This window comes from Macaca mulatta, chromosome 1, assembly GCF_049350105.2.
Source record: "Macaca mulatta isolate MMU2019108-1 chromosome 1, T2T-MMU8v2.0, whole genome shotgun sequence".
Lineage (NCBI taxonomy): Eukaryota > Metazoa > Chordata > Mammalia > Primates > Cercopithecidae > Macaca > Macaca mulatta.
Window position 1 is genome coordinate 116,453,086 of NC_133406.1, and position 14,187 is coordinate 116,467,272.

Below are 14,187 nucleotides of genomic sequence, written 5' to 3' on the forward strand. Positions count from 1 at the left end.
TGTCACAGTGCTGCAGAGATTTTGTTTATGGCCAGTTTATGGCCAGATTTTTGGGGCCTATTCCCAACATGTCCCCCTTCTTTGTTTTGCAAAGCAATGAAAGCAAAGGCAGCTTTGTCAAGGTGAGCTACTTCTCACAGGGGTCAGGATCCGCATCCTCAGTCTATACAAAGACAAACAACACAGATTAATAACACAATCATCATTGAAATCACAGAACTTCCAAGTGTTTTTATCCATTTTAATGGGTTACTAGCTGTTAATCCATCTGCAGCTCCTTCATGCACTCCAGTTCCTGGCATTAAGGTCAGGTGTGCCTGGGATGCCTTAAATATTTGTTCTTTTAATTTTGCAATATCCAAAGACAAGTTTGTAGAGTGTCCTTCTAGATGCTTTTTTATTCTTTCCCAAATTTTGATCTCATTAAGTGCTATTAATAGTTTCTACAAATCCTTACATTTAGCCCCTACAGCGGGCCATATCATTTGAGGTTGAGGTGCCACTCTTTTGCCACGTTTCCAGATAATAGGAACTCTTGCCATACTTCTTACCATTTCTACCATCTGATCATTTTGTTCAGACCAACTGAACATAGTGTGGCCATGGCATGCAGACTGAGAGGTGCAATTCAAGCTAAACATCCCCTTAGGGGACCAATCAATAATGATTCCATAGGAATTGTTGCGCAGCACCTCTTCGTGTTCTACAATGCAATCTTCCTAAACAAGTATGTTCATTTTTTTCTGGTCAGGTTCAATTTTGTTTACAAATAGGTTTTTGAGGGCGGTATGCCTCAATTATAGGAGCAGAATTATTATGGCAAATACTGAGATCAGAAAGCATGTGTAACTGTCATAGAGTGATTACATCCAGGCATTATTGCCAGCCAAGATTGATAAATATGCCCAATAAGTATAATTGTTCTCTGTGCCAGCCCTTGTTGAAGGAATACTCATGGCAGTGGTGGTAACCACTATCATAGCTATTGTGAAATTACTCATTGTGACTGGTTGTCCCGCTTTCCTCAGGTTTTCTTCTGCCATCTGTGACAGCTTCTTGATCTCTCCCCAGGTGGGTGGCTGTGTTCGACGGGTGTTGCTTGTGACAGTTGGGGTCCTCCTCAGCATCAGTCTCAACATGGCTGCAACCGGGGGGTCCTCGGGATCCTCCCGGAATCTCTTCCTCGGCATCTGTCTCATGATAAGGTTTTAGGTGTCTTGATGGCATCCAAATCAGTGTTGATTCGGTCCTGGAGAAACACAAGCATAACCTCTACCCCAAGTTATTGTTTTACCTATTTCCCAACTTTTTCTTATCAGATCTCTCCACCAAACCAGTTGTTTTGCTTCTGTCATTGCAGCTGGTTTCTGTAGATGCTGTTCAGCTGCTGATAACATCTGGCCTTTAGGCAGTCTCGAAAAATTTGAAGTTAATAATGCTAGATTCAGTTGTATATTGGGTGTCATGTAATCCCTATTTCCCCCCCGTTTTGTTTTTGCAACTGCTGTTTCAGGGAGAGGTTCATTCTTTCCACTATGGCTTGTCCTTGAGAATTATATGGGATATCAGTAATGTGTTTAATATTCCATATGGAGAAAAATGTAGCTAGAGCTTGGCTAGTATAGCCTGGGACATTATCTGTTTTAATAGAAGCTGGAATGCCCATCACCACAAAACACTGCAAAAGGTGATGTTTAACACAGGCAGAAGACTCTCCTGATTGGCATGTAGCCCAGACAAAGTGAGAAAAGGTGTCCACACATACGTGCACATAATCTAGTCTCCCAAATGAGGGAACATGTGTGACATCCATTTGCCAAAGAGAATTAAGTTCCAATCTTCGAGGATTAACTCCTCCTGTAAAAGATGAGGAATGTACCATTTGGCGAGTTGGGCTTGCTGGATAATAACTTTAGCTTCTTTCCAGGTAATGCTATATCTGCATTTGAGACCAGAAGCATTAACATGGGTTAAATTGTGAAAGTGTTTGGCATTAGATACTGCATTAGCAACTGGGCAATCAGCCATTTGATTCCTTTCAGTTAAAGGTCCTGGAAGAGGTTTATGAGTCCTAATGTGAGTGATGTAAAAAGGGTGCATTCTACTCCTAACTGCTGTTTGCAGTTGGGTAAATAAAGTCATCAGTTGTTCATCTGTATGAAATTATAACTGAGCATTTTCAATTAACTGTGTGGAATGAACCACATATGAAGAATCAGAAATCACATTAATAGGCATATTAAAAGCAGTCAATACCTCAATTACAGCTACAAGCTCTGCTTTTTGAGCTGAAGTATAGGGCATCTGTAAAACTTTACCTTTAGAGCCAAAATAAGAAACTTTACCATTATCAGACCCATCTGTAAAAACATTCTCAACACCTTCAATTGGTTTAAATTTAGTTATTCTAGGGGGAATCCAATTAGTCAGTTTCAAAAATTGAAACAGTTTCATTTTAGGAAAAGGATTATCGAGAATACCCACAAAGTCAGCTAAATGGGTTTGCCAAGTAAGATTATTTATAAAAGCTTGCTGTATTTGTGCCTTTGTGAGAGGGACAACAATTTTTCCAGGATCATATCCATGTAATTTAACAATCCGAGTTCTCCCATTTTCTATCATAGTAGCGATAAGGAGTTTGAGTCTGTGAATTAGTATGTGGAAGAAAAAGCCATTCTACTAAGTTCTGCTCTTAGACAATGACACCAGTAGGTGAATGCTGAGTTGGAAAAATTAACAAATCTAGAGTCTTCTCTGGATCTATTCTATTTATTTGAGCTTTATGGACTTGCTTTTCGATTTGCTGCAGCTCTGCCTCAACTTCTTTTGTTAATTGCCGAGGGCTAATGAGGCTAGAATCTCCTCTAAGGATAGAAAATAGATTACTCATGGCATAGGTAGGATGCCTAGAGCAGGTTGTAACCAATTAATGTCCCCTAGTAATTTTTGAAAGTCATTTAATGTTTTCAATTGATCCCTACGTATGGCTACTTCCTGTGGCACAATGGTAGTGTCATTTACTAAGGTCCCCAAGTAGGAGTAAAGAGTAGTAGTCTGAATTTTGTCAGGAGCTATAATTAAACCAGTGTGAGAAATCAAATTTTGCAAGTAATCATAACATTGGAGTAATATTTCTCGAGTGGGGGCAGCACAAAGTATATCATCCATATAATGAATAATGTAACACTGTGAAAATTTTTTATGAGTAGGTTCAATTGCTTGCCTTATATACATCTGGCAAATTGTTGGACTGTTTAACATGCCTTGTGGCAACACTTTCCAGTGAAAATGCTTAGCAGGCTGCAGGTTGTTTACCGCAGGAATTGTAAATGCAAACCATTCACAGTCTTGCTCAGCTAAGGGAATAGTAAAGAAACAGTCTTTTAAATCTATGACTATTAAAGGCCAATTTTTCGGAATTATAGCAGGAGAAGGCAGTCCTGGCTGTAATGCCCTCATAGGTTGCATAACTGAATTGGTGGCTCTAAGATCTGTTAACATTCTCCATTTATCTGATTTTTTCTTAATTACCAAAACTGGAGAATTCCAAGGGAAACATGTTGGAGCTATGTGTCCGTTTCCTAATTGTTTATTAACGAAGTCCTTTAAAGCCTCTAGTTTCCCTTTACTTAGCGGCCATTGTTCTATCCAAATTGGCTTATCTGTTAACCATTTTAAAGATACAGGTTCTGGAGGCTTAACAATGGCTGCCATCAAAAATGGTATCCTAAACCTTGGCAGGAACTTTGTCTTTCCCCTTGAAGTGGTTCCTTCAAACTTTGCGAATTTTTTTCCTAGTTCCATAACAGGGGCATGCCTCATTTCATGCATCATATGTTGACTTTGAGGGCTATGTAATTGCTCAGGAATTAGAACTTGTGCTCCCCATTGTAATAAATCTCTTCCCCATAAATTTATAGGTACAGAAGTTATAATTGGTTGAATAGTCCCAGGTTATCCATTGGGCCCTTCACAATGCAAAGTATAACTACTTTGATATATGTCAAGGGCTTTACCAACTCCAACTATGTTAAATTGAGTAGGTTTAATTGGCCACACAGACAGCCAGTGCTGTAGAGAAATGATTGAAATGTCTGCTCCTCTATCTACCAAACGTTTAAGTTTCTTTCCCTGAATAGTTATCTCACAGGTAGGACATTTATCAGTAATTTGATTCATCCAATAAGCAGCTTTGCCTTGTTTATTTTTGCTTCCAAATCCTCCTGTTCATTTAATTTCACTTTTCCCCATTCCCACATAAGGCACAATCAGGAGCTGTGCTATATGCTCTCCTGGCTCTGCTTTCCAGGGAACAGAAGTAGATATAACAATTTGAATTTCCCCATTGTAATCTGAATCAATGACTCTTGTATGTATTTGTACTCCTTTTAAACTTAAACTAGACCTTCCTAGAAGTAATTCTATCATCCTCGCTGGCAAGGGTCCACAGACTCCTGTTGGGACCTTTTGCGGGAGTTCCCCAGGCAGAAGGCTCACAGCTTTTGTGCAGCGTAAATCTACTGCAGTACTACTGGCTGTGGCGGGGGACAGACATTGTACAGGGGTGAGGGAGTGGCCTGAGCCGGAAATGCCCTGGTTAGGAACGGGCCTGAGACAGGCACCTCATGGCGTTTCCCAAATTTAAAAGGAAAAGGCTCAAATGTAGCTATAATATTGCCCTATTGATCTGGGGGGTGTATCGTAACAAGGAACTGCTTGCTGATTATTTCTTCTGCTTCTTCAAATTTGTTTGTTTTTAGGTTTTTTTTTTTTTTTTAAACAGAATGTCTTGCTTTGTTGCCCAGACTGGAGTGCAATGGCACAATCTTGGTTCACTGCAACCTCTGCCTCCTAGGTTCAAGCAATTCTCCCTGCCTCAGCCTCCTGAGTAGCAGGGATTACAGGCTCCCACCACCACACTGGCTAATTTTTGTATTTTTAGTAGAGATAGGGTTTCGCTATGTTGGCCACGCTGGTCTTGAACTCCTGACCTCAAGTGACCCCACCCACCTTGGCCTCCCAAAGTGCTGGGATTACAGGCATGAGCCACCACGCCTGGCCCCCCGAGTAAATCCAACATAGGAGGCTGAGGCAGGAGAAATATTTTTTTATTTCAGTTATTATAAGTTTTAGCTGCAGAATTTCCTTTTGGTCCCTTTCTCTATATCTTTATTGATATTATTTTGTTTATACATTGTTCTCCTGTCTTTATCCTTTTTTTTTTGAGCATCTTTAAGACAGTTGTGGCCAGGCACGGTGGCTCACACCTGTAATCCCAGCACTTTGGAAGGCCAAGGCGGGTGGATCACTTGAGGTCAGGAGTTCAAGACCAGCCTGGCCAACATGGTGAAACCCCATCTGTACTAAAAATACAAAAATTAGCTGGGCGTGGTGGCGGGCACCTGTAATACCAGCTACTTGGGAGGCTGAGGCAGGAGAATCACTTGAACCTGGGAGGTTGCAGTGGGCCAAGATTGTGCCACTGCACTACAACCTGGGCAACAAGAGTGAAACTCCGTCTCAAAAAATAAAATAAAATAAAAGATAGTTGTAGTGGGTGTGGTGGCTCACACCTGTAATCCCAGTACTTTGGGAGGCCCAGATGGGAAGATCACTTGAGTCCAGGAATTTGAGATTAGCCTGGTCAACAGTGAGACCTCGTCTCTACAAGACACAAAATTAGCTGAACATGGTGGTACACACCTATAGTCCCAGCTACTCAGGAGGCTGAGACGTGAGGATCACTTGGTCTGGGGAGGTGGTGGCTGCAGTGAGTCAAGATCACACCACTCCACTCCAGCCTGGCAACAAAGCAAGACCCTGTCTCAAAAAAAAAAAAAAAAAAAAAAAAAAAAAAAAAAAAAAAGGTTGCTTTCAAGTTTTTCTCCAGTAAATCCAACATAGGAGGCTGAGGCAGGAGAATCGCTTGAACCCGGGAGGCAGAGGTTGCAGTGAGCCGAGATCGTGCCATTGCACTCTAACCCAGGCGACAGTACGAGACTCTGTCTCAAAAAAAAAAAAAAAAGCCCGGGCCCGGTGGCTTACGTCTGTAATCCCAGCACTTTGGGAGGCTGAGGCAAGCGGATCACGAAGTCAGGAGTTCCAGACCAGCCTGACCAACATGGTGAAACCCTATCTCTACTAAAAATACAAAAAAATTAGCTGGGCATGGTGGCGTGTGCCTGTAATCCCAGCTACTCGGGGGGCTGAGGCAGGAGAATAGCTTGAACCTGGGAGGCGGAGGTTTCAGTGAGCCGAGATCGCGCCGCTGCACTCCAGCTTAGGCAACAGAGCAAGACTCTGTCTCAAAAAAAAAAGATTTATACCAAGTTTAATTCCAAGGAAAATTTACTTCTGTATTACTCTATTCCCTCTCCCTCTTTTTGTGTTAATATTGCTATATGTTTCTTTTCTTTTTGGGTTTTTTTGGCTTTGAGGTTTTTGTTTGTTTTTTTTTTTTAGACAAAGTTTCACTATGCTACCCAGGCTGGTCTTAAACTGCTGGGCTCAAGCAATCTGCCTACCTCGGCATCCCAAAGTTCTGGGATTACAGGCATGGGCCCACCATGCCAATATTGTTACATGTGTTACATCTATATGTGTTACAAATTCAACAATTCATTGTTGTAATTATTAAAGAAGAGAAGAAAGCACAAATATATACTTACAGAGTTTGTTATATTAACCTCCTTATTTACCATTTCTGGTTTTCTTCATTTCTTCCAGCGGATTCAAATTACCATCTGTTATCATTTTGCTTACTCCAGTGCAACTTTTTTCCCACCCTCTTTCTTTGTGCTATTATTACATTTCTATATGTTATAACCTTGTGCAAAAGTTTAAAAAGTTAAAAATTATAACTCAACAATAACAATTATATAAATATTGTTTTGTGCAATTGCTTTATAAATCAGTTGAGATGAAGTATTCAATTATACCATCCTTTTTATTACTTACATAATTACTTTTACTGTTTGTTCATGTGGATTCAAATTACTGTCTAGTGTGTCCTGCTCTCAGCCTTAACAACTTTCCTTTAGTTTAGTATTAAGATTTCCTATAAGGCAGGTCTGCTAGCAGTGAACTCTTTCAGATATTTTTAATCTAGGAATGTATTTATTTTTTCTCCTTTTTAGAAATTTTTCTTTGCCTTCATTTTTTTTTGTTTTGGTTTTGGGTTTTTTTTTTTTTTTTTTTTTTCCTTGAGACAGTGTCTCACTCTGTCACCCAGTCTGGAGTGCAGTGGCGCGATCTCAGCTCACTGCAACTTCCACCTCCTGGGTTCAAGTGATTCTCCTGCCTCAGCCTCCTGAGTAGCTGGGACTACTGGTGCATGCCACCACACCTGCTTTGCTTTTATTTTTGAAAGATAGTTGCCAGTTATAAGATTCTTGGCTAATAGTTTCTACCCTCACTTTGAATAAGTCTACTCATTCTTCTGGCTTGCATTTTTTCTAATGGGAAGCCAGCTGTTAAGCTTATCAAACTTTCACTGTGATGTGATCAGTCATTTTTCTCTTCTGCTTTCATGATTTTCCACTTATTTTTGGTTTTCAGCATTTTTACTATGATGTTGGATATGGGTCTCTTTGTGTTCATCCTACTTGGAGTTTGTTGAGCTTCTCAAATGTGTGGTTGACTGTTTTTCATCATATTTGGCAGGATTTTAGCCATTACTTCCTTGAGTATTTTTTCTGCCTCTTTCTCTCCTTCTGGTGCTTCCATTTTATGTACGTTTGTCAAGTTGATGATATTTCGCATTTCTCTGAGTCTGTTCATTTTTCTTCATTCTTTTCTCCTTCTTCATATTACATAATAACTTTGATCTCTAAGTTTGCTGATTCTTTATTTTGCCAGCTCAGATCTCTTGTTGGGTCCCTTGAGTGAATTTTTCATTTTGTTTGTTGTACTTGTTTTTTTTTTGAGTCTTGCTCTGTCACCCAGGCTGGAGTGTAATGGTGCGATCTTGGCTCACTGCAACCTCCGCCTCCTGGGTTCAAGTGATTCTCCTGCCTCAGCCTCCTGAGTAGCTGGAACTACAGGCACACAGCACCATACCCAGCTAATTTTGTATTTTTAGTAGAGACAGGGTTTCACCGTATTGGCCAGGCTAGTCTCAAACTCCTGACTTCCAGTAATCCGCCTGCCTCAGCCTCCCAAAGTGCTGGGATTACAGACGTGAGCCACCATGCCCAGTCTGTTTGTTGTACTTTTAACTCTTGGATTTCTAAATGGTTTTTTTGTTTTTGTTTTTTTTGAGATGGAGTCTTGCTTCGTTGCCCAGGCTAGAGTGCAGTGGTGCTATTTCGGCTTATTGCAGCCTCCACCTCCCAGGTTCAAGCGATTCTCTGCCTCAGCCTCCTGAGCAGCTGGGATTACAGGTTCCCACCACACCTGGCTAATTTTTGTATTTTTAGTAGAGATGGGGTTTCGCCATGTTGGCCAGGCTGGTCTTGAACTCCTGGCCTCAAATGATCCGCCCACCTCGGCCTCCCAAAGTGTTGGGATTACAGGCATGAGCCACCGCACCCGGCCTAAATGGTTCTTTTTTATAATTTCTGTCTTTATTGATATTCTCTGTGTGATGAGTGATGGTTTCTCCTAGGTCTTTGAACATATTTATAAAAGCTGCTTTGTAGTCTTTGTAAAGTCCAACATTTTAGCATTCTCAAAGGCAGTTTCCATTGCCTGCTTTTTTTCTTCTCAATGGGTTAGTGGGTCACAATTTATTCTTTGTATACTTCATACCTTTTTGTCAAAAACTGGACATTTTAGATAATCGTGCACCTCTGGATAGTATACTGTAGCTGTCCCCAACCTTTTTGGCACCAGGACAGGTTTCATGGAAGATAATTTTTCCACTGGGGTGGGGGACGAGGGGATGGTTTCAGTATGATTCAAGTGCTTTGCATCTATTAGAGTCTCACAAGGAACATGGAACCTAGATCCCTGCCATGTGCAGTTCACAATAGGGTTCACACTCCTGTGGGAACCTAATGCCACTGCTGAGCTGACGGGAGGTGGAGCTCAGCTTTACCCACCCATGGTTCACCTCCTGCTGTGCAGCCGGGTTCCTAACAGGCTACGGACCAGTACCAGTCCATGATCCAGGGGTTGGAGACACCTGCTATACTGGTTTCTCCTTCCACTAGAGGTTGATTGTGTTGTTTGCTTGGTAATTTGTTTCATTAGTGACTTGCCTGCAGTAGCTCTCTGAAGTCTGTTTCTCTTGTACTGTGCAACCTCTGATGTCACTGCTCATATTTTCTTGTTTTTATCTTTTGGCCTAACTCCCTATGTGTTGCCAGTGGGTCAGTAGAAGCCACTTATTAGCCGGGCACGGTGGCTCAAGCCTGTAATCCCAGCACTTTGGGAGGCTGAGACGGGCGGATCACAAGATCAGGAGATCGAGACCATCCTGGCTAACACGGTGAAACCCCGTCTCTACTAAAAAATACAAAAAACTAGCCGGGCGAGGTGGCGGGTGCCTGTGGTCCCAGCTACTCGGGAGGCTGAGGCAGGAGAATGGCGTAAACCCGGGAGGCGGAGCTTGCAGTGAGCTGAGATCCGGCCACTGCACTCCAGCCTGGGCGACAGAGCCAGACTCAGTCTCAAAAAAAAAAAAGAAGCCACTTATTAGTCAAAGGTTGTGCTTAATACCTTTTAGCCAATTAAATTTTTTTATCCTTTACTGTTGGATATGTGTGTGTGATTTTGACACAGCCATCACAAATCAGGGAGTTTACATTTTGCCCCACATTCAGCAAGGAACTAGCAACTTAGAAGTTCCCTCTCTGATTTCTTCTGAGAGAGAGTACATCCTTGGATATACACCAGGGGTGCATGTGATTTCTTTATTTTTATTATTTTTCATTTCTTGAAATGAAGTCTCGCTCTGTTACTCAGGCTGGAGTGCAGTGGCGCAATCTCAGTTGACTGAAACCTCTGCCTCCTGGGTTCAAACAATTCTCCTGCCTCAGCCTCCCAAGTAGCTGGGACTAGAGGCATGCACCACTACGCCTGGTTATTATTATTATTTTTAAGTTTAGCTTCCTAGGAGTTGCCTTTGAGTTAGTGTAGCTTATTGTTCAGCCAGTGTTTGGTCAGTGGTTGTGCTTTAGCCCTTGGTGCCAGTGAAGCATCCACCCTTTTTGATAGATCTATGTGTGGCCTGGGGAATACTCTCAAGTCAAGCCCCACGTCCTGCTCTGATTGCTTCTGAGTGGGTGCAGCCTGGTGCAAGCACACATTCCTCCCAACCCCCAGTGTTGGTCATGATTCCAGAAGGGCTTTTCTTGGCTGTTTCTCTGGTTCTGCCTGTTAAACTTCTGGAGGCTTTGCCATTTGGGTTTGTCATACCAGTGCCATAGAGCTAGCAGCACCCTTATAATTGCTTTCCACCAAGATCTCTATGGTTTTCAACACCCTTAGGCATAGATTCTCCGCCCTGTGTTCCAAATAAAGTCAGTCCTCTCAGGCAGAGCTTTGGAGCTCTTCATTCTTCAGGCCTTCCTTCCCTCCTGGGCAGAACTTCTGCACAAGGGCCCACTTCTCCTATAGTGATACCCGCCTGTTCTATGAGTAGGTGCTGGGAGAAAGAGGTGTTAGCCCCTGGTCTTCTTGGCTTGCCTTTTCTGTTGCAGAATCTCTAATCTATGAACAAACTGGAATGGGAGCAATTTAAGTCTCAATATTGTCAGCCTACCAGGCCTGGGATAGAGCTTCTGATCTACAAATAGGGTAGGGAACCTCAGTCCTCTCAGCTTCACCAGCAAATAGAAGTTCTGCAATACAGAGTAGAAATCATTTGGGAGAGACTGGTGTCCTAAAGAGAATTTCAAAAATACATAAATAATTACAGTGTCACAGAGAGGTCACATAAGAACAGAAATAAAGTCCATAAGCTCTAGCAATATGGAAGTCCTTGGTGACATTTTTTGAAGCTGGTTTAATGTGAAATATGGTTAGAGTCAAAGCCAGATTATAAAGGACTAAGGATTAAATGAATTGAGGAATGAAGATTATGCTTTTAATCATTTTAGCCATTCAAGGTTCCAGATAACCACATGTTTCATTTTGCTTTTCTCTTTCTGTTCATTATGTCCTATTTCTTTTTTCTCATAGGTGAGACCTGGAACCCCTTCAAATTACAGTACCAGCTGAGAAATGTACGAGAGCGCATTGCAAAGAACCTAGTAGAGAAGGGTATTCTAACCACTGAGAAGCAGAATTTCCTGCTATTTGACATGACTACTCATCCAGTGACCAATACAACAGAGAAACAGCGCCTAGTGAAAAAACTTCAAGATAGTGTACTAGAGCGGTGGGTAAATGACCCTCAGCGTATGGACAAGCGAACACTAGCACTCCTGGTGCTAGCTCACTCCTCTGATGTGCTAGAGAATGTCTTCTCCTCTCTGACAGATGACAAGTATGACGTAGCAATGAATCGAGCCAAGGACTTAGTAGAACTGGACCCTGAAGTGGAAGGGACAAAGCCTAGTGCCACAGAAATGATCTGGGCTGTGCTGGCAGCCTTCAATAAATCTTAAAGCCAGCAGGTGGATTTCTCCTTTTCCCCTGCTGGCTGGTGACTGTCAGAGACCCCATCACTGAGTTTTGTGTGATGAGATGTTTTCATCATTTTTGTTTCCTTTTCTTGAATCAGACTTGTGATTTGGGGAGAACAACTTCAGGGCTTCTCCATAGACCTTGACCATTATAAGCAGACCTTATTTCTCCCTACACCTCCACTCCATAGGTAAATAAACTGGGTGAACCCACACGTACCCAATGAACATTTTCTCCCATTTCTTGGTTTAGTTTCACCCAGTGTGCTTTTGGATAAGCAGAAATATCTAAATGGGATTTTGAGTTATCCAGCTATAGAATGTGAATGAGATAAAAAGCGAACCGTCTATTATGTTTTTCTAAGTTTGTTTTCTATCTTAAATACATGTTTTCACAGCCTTTGTCTCTCAGACTCTGCTAAATAATGTAGCTTATTGAAATAACTGTCACTGAATAAGGAGCAATGAGAAACAAAACTAATTTTTGGAGCCGATGGTCTCTGGAATTGCATATCCTGCTAGTGATTTTCTCATCTTTCCTTTTCTAACCTAATGAGAATGTCCCAGATTCAATTACCTGGATCTCAAAGTCCTAGAGCCAGAAATACATTCTCTCATCCCTCTTAGCATTCTCTTGCTCCCTCATTCACTAGGGCAAAAGTCTAAATGAAGAAAAGAAAAGTCTCTCTCAACACCTCATTCATGCAATCAGCATTAGAATTTGTAAGGAAGGAAGGGAGGTGGCATGAAAATGTCCATTCTTGGAGTATACGACTGTCCTGTTTACCCCAGGCCACTTTTTTTTTTTTTTTTTTTTTGAGACAGGGTCTTGCTGTTGCCCAGGGAGGAGTACAGTGGTGCAATCACAGCTGACTGCAGCCTTGACCTCCAGGGATCAAGGATCCTCCTGCCTCAGTCTCCCAACTAGGTGGGACTACAGGCACATGCCGCCATACTCGACTTTTTTTTTTTTTTAGAGAGACAGAGTCTTGCTTTGTTGCCCAGGCTGGTCTTGAATTCCTGGGCTCAAGCAATTCTTCCACCTCAGCCTCCCGAAGTGCTGAGATTACTGGCGTGAGCCACCGCACCCACCCCTCCAGACTACTTTAAATGTCTCTGCTGTGACTGAATTGAAGGAATTGTAAGTTTCAGTTGCTGAATATATCAGTATATCTGAACTCCAGATCTTTTTATTTCCTATTTTTGGCTTTCTACATAAATTGATAAAATCCGTCTATATTTAAGGGTTCTGGGAGTAGTTTTGTCTATATTTAATCCATAGATGTACTCCTAGTCATCAGTCTTATTTCAGTAAAACCATCTTTCTGGCCAAATCTCTTAACACGTTTTTTACTTCAGTAGTGAGGGCAATGAGAAGCTTTATTAAGAAAGATCCTATTTAAAGGGCTAAGTTGGTGTTGAAAGCATGCTGACATAAAGTCCAGTATTTGAGGATATAAAGAGGACGGGCACTGAGTTGTGCTGATGTTAAGCATTTATTATACTTTAATGGGATAGTGCTTCTTGACCATTATAGAACAACAAGCTGTCAAAGGGCTAATACAGATGACCCAGACCTGACATTAAATCCTGTTGATTAGAAATAATTAAATGAGTGATTTATTCATTTATCTCCTCTGCCAAATATACTTAGCCCCACAAAAATTCCCCAGCTCAGTTAACATTTTTTTGTTTTTCACTTTAGGCATCTCTTAGGCAAATAGAGATATAAATTGTAATAGGAAACAATCTCTAAATGTGAAACTGAATAGAGCTTCAGTCTGGCTCTCTAATAGGACAAAAGCCAGTCCATGTGTTGTCTCTACCTGATTTAGCTTTTTCTTTTCTTTGAACAATTCGGCATGAATTGAAACCAGGTTTTCCTGTGGAAAGTTATAGCTTGATTGGGGGATAGAAGTTGAATTGAGTTCTTTCTTGAAACTCTTAGTGTTTATTTTTATATTATATCTCAAGACGAGGATATCTTCAGTTTGAATCTGCATAATGTTCACTGCCAAACTCCTTCTCATTTAATGCTTATGGCCTTCACATTTCTGTATAATAAAGATCAGTTATCAGCTCTCTGGTCTCTCCGTGCACAATTTTATAACTTAATTTGTTTTAATTGGAAATAAGGACTTTCTATACAAGGCTAATAATTGCCTCCCCCTTTACACTAGCATACCAGCCTGTTTTATCCTATGTAGAAAATGAAGGATACAAAACCAATTGTAACATACTTAGGCTGAGGGGCAGGACACGTCAAAGCTGACCAGATGAACACCAGCTAATGCTATAAAGCCTAAATAGTGTCTCCATCTCAATCAAAATAAATTAACCAATTATACCATTATTACCATGAAGAGAATGAATACGATCTGTCCTACTAATACTTGCAAATGACACCTGAATTTAGGAGCTGAAAGTCTTAAGTTCCAAATGTCGGTGACATGCCTGACTATAACAGAGTTAACATGTAAAAAATGTAAGTGTGCTTATAATTGGCTTATTGTTCTCCCTTTCTTTATCTATAGCACAAGGAACAGTAATACATTTGTTTACTAGGATTGTTTATACTTTTCTAATATTTTTATTTAAGACAAAGTACTGTTTCCAT

At 41.2% G+C, this 14,187-nt stretch overlaps 1 protein-coding gene across 7 annotated transcripts in view; it reads left to right on the forward strand.

Moving 5' to 3' along the window:
* Window positions 1–13,652, forward strand: part of GOLPH3L (golgi phosphoprotein 3 like) — a 52,210-nt gene extending 38,558 nt beyond the window's left edge. For 6 of the 7 annotated variants that reach the window (XM_077985005.1, XM_077985211.1, XM_077985073.1 and 3 more), the window contains one exon: window positions 11,125–13,652. In XM_077985005.1, coding sequence (XP_077841131.1) covers window positions 11,125–11,552 — 428 coding nt within the window. In that variant the 3' untranslated portion in view covers window positions 11,553–13,652. The remainder of the gene's footprint in view (window positions 1–11,124) is intronic. The other variant, NM_001257573.1, reaches the window with a different exon arrangement.
* The last annotated feature ends 535 nt before the right edge of the window (window positions 13,653–14,187 follow it).